The 7,694-nt window shown below is 36.8% G+C and overlaps 1 protein-coding gene and 1 long non-coding RNA gene across 2 annotated transcripts; one reads left to right on the forward strand and one right to left on the reverse strand.

The window, feature by feature from the left end:
* The first annotated feature begins 525 nt into the window (after positions 1-525).
* On the forward strand, positions 526-5,276 carry LOC141662036 (uncharacterized). Its single transcript, XR_012550225.1, has 5 exons — positions 526-717; positions 4,240-4,304; positions 4,448-4,624; positions 4,967-5,043; positions 5,140-5,276. It is a non-coding gene; the product is annotated as an uncharacterized LOC141662036 (long non-coding RNA).
* On the reverse strand, positions 5,212-7,334 carry LOC141662035 (patatin-like protein 2). Its single transcript, XM_074469087.1, has 5 exons — positions 7,029-7,334; positions 6,635-6,816; positions 6,349-6,541; positions 6,085-6,246; positions 5,212-5,979 (listed from the first exon to the last, which is right to left on the reverse strand). Exons 1-5 carry the CDS (start codon positions 7,227-7,229, stop codon positions 5,434-5,436), a joined length of 1,284 nt encoding a protein of 427 aa, XP_074325188.1. The 5' UTR covers positions 7,230-7,334; the 3' UTR covers positions 5,212-5,433.
* Positions 7,335-7,694: the final 360 nt, after the last annotated feature.

A 7,694-nucleotide genomic window follows, 5' to 3' on the forward strand; every position in this document is an offset into this window, starting at 1 on the left:
AACTAAAAAGTATACATTTAGCTTAACTAAACTAGTATATGGTTGATGTTACTTCATTTCAAATTTGAAACAAATAAATTTCATCAAGTATTTAATCGGTTTTTTTATTGTGTGTCCATTAACACGTGATAAGTGTAGAAATTTATATTTTTAGGACAAATTTATTGACGCAATTGATGTGAATATAAGGGGATCCACCACTATTATAAAAAAATCAAACAAGATGCACTAAAATTATAAATTTCTGCGTTTACCAAGTGTTCACGAGCACATAATAGAATAAAAACCGTATTTTTATACATACTTGCATTTTAATTTGCCACCGCTTTGGAGTTTGCATTTTTTGACAGGGTTCTTGTTCCCTGACAATCATGTGTCAGGGAACCTTTAACCAACACATTATTTTCTGGTCGTTGGATGAACAATCCAACGGCCAGGATTTTTAAAAAAAAAAATCGTCCTTCCGCGCTTCTTTTCCGTGGAAAGGGTTGGCTTCCGCTTTTATTATACGTGGAGCGGGTAAAGACCAAAAAACCCTTCATTGCCTTCCGCTAATAATATACGCGGAAGGACGGGTTCTCAGTTTTACCCAGAAACGAACCCATTTATCAGTTATTTCACAAAATCTTCCAAGCCAGTTATATTCCAGGCGATTTTAGCGACTTTGAGGCGATTACAACCCAATTCAATCCTTCTTCGTTGATTTCTCGTTCCAAGGTTTGTAAATTATTTGCAATTAGGGATGATTTCGGGTTTTTAGGGTTAGGGTTCTTCAACTGTTTTGATTGTGAATAATTATATGATTTGTGCGTATATTGTGTGGGTTGATTTCGGGTATTATTGTGTATCCCTTGCTTCACATTATTGTGCGTATTCTGATTCGTTTGTGTGTATAATCAGTTTCGTTAATCCGTTTGTGTGTATTCTTATTCGTTTGTGTGTATTCTGATTTGTTTGCGCGTAATCATATAATTAATTCGTTTGTGTGTATTCTGATTTGTTTTGTGCGTATTCTGAGTTGTGCGATGTAATGGTTGATCGTGATTGGGTTGATCGTGATTTGTTCCAGTTTTTGTGTGTATTCTAATTTGTGCGTATTCTGATTTACAACTGAGGGCAGTAAAACAGAACAAGTACAAGTTATACACACAGTAGCTATCTGATTTACAATTGAGGGTAGTAAAACAGAACAAGTACAAGTTATACACACAGTAGATAGGTTAATGGTGATGATTGTTTCCGCTTGATCGTGATTAGTTAATCGTAATGGTTGCGTTTTGTCGAATGTTGATGGTTGTGGTTGTGTAGGAATATGTAACGTGAGAATGTCTTGGTTGCGTTTTGTTCAATGTTGTTGATTGTGGTTGTGTCGTATTTGTGAGAATGTCTTGGTTCCGTAATGTTGTTGATTGATTGATATGTGTTGGTTGAGATTTGAATTAACAAGGTGAATGTGAATGTGATTATACGGTCAATTTTAAATGTGGAAGTATCTAACGTTAAATTGTGTCTTTATTCCTTCTCTTCTTGAAGTTGTTTTTTGACCCGCGGAAAAAATGTTACGTGTATAAGCATCGATCCACTTATGCTTCAAATTATACAAGCCTTGCAACCAAGTATTATCCTCCAACTTGTACTTCAAGATCAATGCTTTCCACCTATCCTCAAAAATTTCTTCGGTCAACGAGTGATATATGCAATTATTGAAGTCACCTTTAAATTCCTCTTTTGCATAGTAGGTTGAGAGCTTCTCCGGAAATTTGTTACTAATATGCCACGTACACAACAAATGTGTCGTGTTCGGTAGTTGAGATTGAATTGCCCCCGCCATCGCTTAATCTTGATCGGTGATAATAAATAAATGTGTTTTTCTTCAACGGCCTCTAAACAAGTACCCAAAACCCACTCAAATGTAGTATTCAATTCATCACGCATTAGTGCAAATCCAAAGAGAACCGATTGATAGTGATGATTCACCCCGGTGAACGGCACAAACGACATATCATACCTATTTGTTCGATATGTTGTATCAAATGCAACCACATCACCAAAATTTTTGTAGGCCAACAACGACCGGGGGTCAACCCATAAAAGACACTTCAATCTTCCTTCTTCATCAATTAGAGTCCGAATAAAAAAAATTCATCCATTTTCCTCTTCTAACCTATGTAACAAATCCAATCCCGCTTGCGCATCATTCACACACAAATTATCTTTTCTAAAATCTCGCACAACATTTCTCAAGTGTTGGGCATGAAACCCCACTTGCTCCTCTCCTCCGTGCATTTTTCCAAATATATTCGTTTGTTGTCTAGGCGCAATACCCGAAACATGTAAACTCTTAATTAAATTCTTTTGGGCGGCGGTTACATGTCGCTCCCTTTTAATCAAATTTATCTTGGAAGGCAACACAACATCGTGATTGTGATTTAACTCCAACGATGTTATCTCCCAATACCTTGTATTTCGCCTATTAATCACATAGATCCTAAACTTACATCCACTTCTAGGAAGTTTATCTCTACGCCTTTTCTTCTTCTCACTATCGACACTTCCTATCAAAACTTCTTCATCCTCTACGGGTTCTTTATCGCGGTTTTCTCCCGCTAAATTACAAACATAAGTACGGGCATATATTGTTTTGTCCACACGCTTTTGTGTATTTTGAATTTTAATTACAAACCCGTTTTTCCAAGCGTAGGCCCTAATTACATTTTCGGCGTCTACCAAATTAGGAAAATTTTGACTCAAGAAAGAAATTACAATATATTCTTCCCCAACAACACTCTTATCCCTACTTTCACTACTCTCATGCATAAACTCGCTATTTTCATACAAATCTTCATTTTTCAAATCTATGTTCACTAACATAAACATCGTCAACGCAATCATCAACAAAGTTAACATAATTTACATTATCATCACGTAAACAATCACCACTAATATCAACAACCTCACTATTTACAACATTATCACTTTTTTCAAAGTCTTTCTACCTTCAAACCTAACAAATATCTTATCCATAACTACAACAAGAAAAAAGTAAGAAATTGAGCTTACCAAATTTAATTAGTGAATAAGGATGAACAAAACCAAGAATTCCCCCAAATTTGCTCTCCAATTTGACAAATGCTGCACAAAAAGGAAAGTGTGATCGTTTTAGGGTTATAAACTGCAAGTACAGTCGTTCCGCTAATATTATCCGCGGAAGGGAAAGAGGTTCCGCGATAAATAAGTGCGGAAGGAGTCACGTTCCGCGGAAGGGCGAATTTTTTTTTTTAAATCCTGACCAACGGCCAGGAAATATGTGTTGGTTAAGGGTTCCCTGGCACATGATTGTCAGGACAGGACCCTTTTGACATTAGTTTCAAATTATTGCACTGGACTTGCTCTTAGTTTTTAAAGGCTGTTTCCTGAATTCTACGAAATATACTCATGAATCGTGTTAATGAGTATAATATCATATTCGGGCCTTTTGATGACACTTAAAAACTCGGGTTTGAGTCTTTCCACTCCCATTTATTAAATTAGATATTTGTTGTTCGTGTTAGTATTAGTATCGATTATATTTATTGTTACTAACAGTAGAGAAATGTATCGGAACGTATCGTACAAGGGGGAGAGACTGTTAACATCATGACCATTATAGTTCATCAATAAATTTTAAGAAGAACATATTGCAGTCCATTTACACATCGATCATAGATTCTAGCATTATACGTCGTATACAGTTCTGCTCCATTTACACATCGATCATAGATTATAGCATTATGTTTCATATACAATTCTGCTCGAAAAAAACTCTTATCTGAGAGAGGACAGATGGTTTCTTTCGTATTGGAACTAATTTTGTATCATCGATGTGTTCTGCAACATCAACCAGATGTTGCGGGCTTCTTGTTGGACTTGTGATCTCTGCATTTTCTTCTTCTTCTCCAATAACCTGTAAATGCTTCTTCATATCTTTGCTTCCAGTACTTAAGTCTTCTCTTATTTCATCTTCTGTTTTACAATGTTCCGAATCGTTGTCAGGGTAGTAAAGCCCTTCCAATATCTTAAAGGCCATGTCTCGACTGTCTTGTGCAGCAAGTCTTTGTTCTGTGGATACCAAAACTCGCCAATCGTTAAGAGAAATCTCTTCGTTAGCTGCTCTTCTTAATGCATTATATTCTTCCACAGTTAGTTGGATTGTTGTATCGTCGTTCTGTGACCTTAAAATATGTTGATGTGCTTGTGCAGCGGATGCACGGGAAGCTTCTGTTTCAAACAATAATGCTCTGTGAGTTAGCTGCAACGCCCCAAGGGTCTGCTTCCTCATTAGTACTACTTGTTTCAGTTCTGACTTTTTTCTAAATATTTCGTATATTTTCATCTTGAGTTGCTCAATATATTCTCGCGTATTATCCAACTTGTCATATAATTCTTTAATCGATGTTGTGGCTTTCAGTTCCTCCTCCTGTTTGGACTTGATTCTCGCTTTGGTGGCTTCGAGTTGCAATTTAAGCCCCGAGGCAACAATGTTAGACCTCGCGGACTGGTACTCTGCAATCTCGTCAAAGAGAGGCCTGGAGCCCAACCACCACGCTAAAGCATCTTCTTTTGCTTGCTTCAAATCTTCCTTAGTGTTGCGTATTTCCATCTTCTTACCCTTCAGTTTTTTACCAGTAGTTCCAACTATGCATCTTCTTCTTCTATTATCCATTTCTATTTCTATGTTATGATGTCCACATTGTTCCTACTATCTGATACTTATCTTAACCTGTTTCGAGATTCTTATTTGTATTATACTTGTCAGTTTGTTCTGCTATGGTGGATGTATCAATCATGTTTTAGTTAAATATTGGCTAGAATTATTCAATGCATTTTATTATATTGTTGATGTTATTATCAATCTGAATAGCTGGTAAATGCTAATCATTTTTCGAACGGCTACTCCATGTAATGCATATGTTTAATGTTTCCTCAGAGACCAAATCAGACACCATGAACTAAAGTCAAATATGAGCCAAGGGACTATTTGTTTCTTGGCCTGATATCATATAGGTAACTTATAATACATTTCAGTTGATTATATATTCTGCTCGTATACAAGTTATAGGGTTGATGTATTTAGACTTTTGTTCTCTTCTTTTTCTGCAGTTTTTTTCTCATTCCTAGCATCATTAACACGTTGAGGGTCGGAGCCTCAGTGAACTCTACACGCCTTTAGAATAAATTGAAAAAAATGTTTTTATTCACTGGTATAACAGAAAGATACATGTAACATGTTCTGATCTTTACAAGGGTCAAAAACCATAAAATTGAACCAAAATGTCAAGCTCTTAGGGGAGGGCAGTCAAGGAACAAGAATTGCAGCCTCTGATTACATTATTATTGTTAAATGTGAAATAGAAGCAAGGAAGGTAGAATAATTAGTGAGACCTTAATTACATGTTATGAGATCAGACTGTTCTTATTAGCTAATCTGATCTTCCTTTCATCAGAAAGCAACTTGGCAAAACGAGTTAAAGCATCTGCATTAGTCCCCTCTCCGACCACTGGCTCAAAGAAGCCAGTATCCAGATTCACCCTTGACACCGGTTTCTCTAGCAGCTCGTTTCCAATTGCAGCGAGTGCCTCTATGTTCTCGGTGGTTGCAATATCAACCGAAGATGCATCTCCAGTCAAGTTATCATTCTGAATCCTGAGATAATTCTTCTCAGCGCGGAGGGATTGAAATAGAGACGAGACCTGAATGTCAACCATGTCTCCTCCTGCAGCACCATAAGCATCAATCAGCGGGGTGTTACCCTTGTCAAACACCCAATTGAGTAAACCCCACTCTGCGGCCTTTGTTGCATTATACTTCTCTTCATGCTTAGCTGTACCCGTGCCAAGTGACAGTACTAACATATTTCTAGAGTCCATTGGTTTAGAATCAACAAACTGAAAGTTCCCTTTCAAGATTTCATTTGTAATGTGTGTTATAGCTGCTTGAGTCTGAAGAGGAGATTTACAAATAATTCTTGGTAAGCTGAAGTAACATATCAAAAAACATACTCTTGAAACTTGCATATGTTCAAAGTGACTAAGCTACAAAATTACCGGATTGTTTGCTGCAATACCACCATCAATGAGATCAAAGCTTCGATTCCTTCCATCTTCATACTTGGTCTCAAAATAGTATGCAGGTAAATAGGTGGGAGCTGCAGATGTTGCTATGCAAACATCTGACAAGTACGCGTTCTTTGAAGCATCTTTTCTTGCCTGCACATAACAAACTTCAGTCCGTAAACACATAAATTCATCATCTCCCATTAATTCAAAAACATAAAATCAAAGGGGCGTGTGATTGATTAGCTAGCATACATCATCAGTAGAAAAGATTACAGGCTGAAGGCGTTTGATGTCAAATGTTGGTATAATAACATCAGTAAGAGTCTGGTTCATTGTAACGTCACCTAGGATCTCTCTTGTTATGGAATGAAGGTATTTCCCATCATACTTAGGCCCTGTTGCAGAGACAATCATATTTCTCACAGCCTTTAAGAAGTCGGGGTTACTGTAACAACAAAACAAGTTATCTTAGCAACATTTACGAATCACAATTATCCATAACGAAGCTGGTATTCGTTTCTGAAATCATTTTATGAACCTGTTTTTCGGGAAAATCTTGGGTCCATGCTCACTGTAAAATGTATAAATGTCTTTAGCAGGAATGAGAGGGCGGTTGTCTTTGTTAGGAGCCGTGAGCATGGCTGTTACCAGGCCACCTGTGCTTGTTCCTGATATCACATCAAAGTAATCTGCAACTCTTGCACTTGGTCCATCAAGTTCCTATATTATCATTAGACAAGATAGAAAAATAAGTAAATATAAAAGATCTGTCAAGAATGAAAAGATAGACTTGACAAATTTGGTTATAAGCTAGCTCCGATAATTATTTAAATTTACATAATTTAGATGTGCGCAGACCTTACCATACTACTCCTATACTACTCCTAGAAGTCTAATAAGATGAAAATTAAGTAATATAAAATTTAACCTACCTGAAGCTTGGATTCAAGAAAGGCGAGAAGGGTGCCAGGGATGATGCCTCTAATGCCACCACCGTCGATGCTGAGCACGGTAACGATCTTTGCTTTAGTAGGAGGAGGTGACGGTGAAGGTGACGGTGCAGTTCTGCATAAGGATTCATGTGTTGTGAAGAGTAGTATTAACGAAATGAGGAAGATACTTGGTTTCTGCATAGCTTCAGTTGTATTTAGTAAGTGATGGACTTGCAGATTATGTGAATGAAAAAAAATGATTTAGGTAGGTTGAATTGTTTAAGTCTATTTATATGTGTAAATGTTAGGCAGAGAATGTTTACTTTATAATATACTTGTTATTCTTCAAATACAAAAGGTTAGAACCCGTGTTCGCATTTGAAAGTTACGAGAGATTTTCTAGATGTTGAAAATGGTGACTAGCCTTGCGACCTTTATAATATGCTTCAAATTTGTCATGCATTGACGCGTCTGCTTTTGTATGTGTTCACTGCCTTTTATGTTCAGTTCAAAATTTGTGTCTTTTGTTTCGGGTAACTCAAGTGGTTGAACCCGTAATTTTAGAGATATATCATCTCAATATCGTAATTTCGATTTCAGGTGGATGCACGGACTTAAATTGGAGGTAATAACGGTAGGATTATATGAACTTTTTACTCTTTTCAA

Source organism: Apium graveolens, chromosome 5 (assembly GCF_009905375.1).
Source record: "Apium graveolens cultivar Ventura chromosome 5, ASM990537v1, whole genome shotgun sequence".
NCBI lineage: Eukaryota > Viridiplantae > Streptophyta > Magnoliopsida > Apiales > Apiaceae > Apium > Apium graveolens.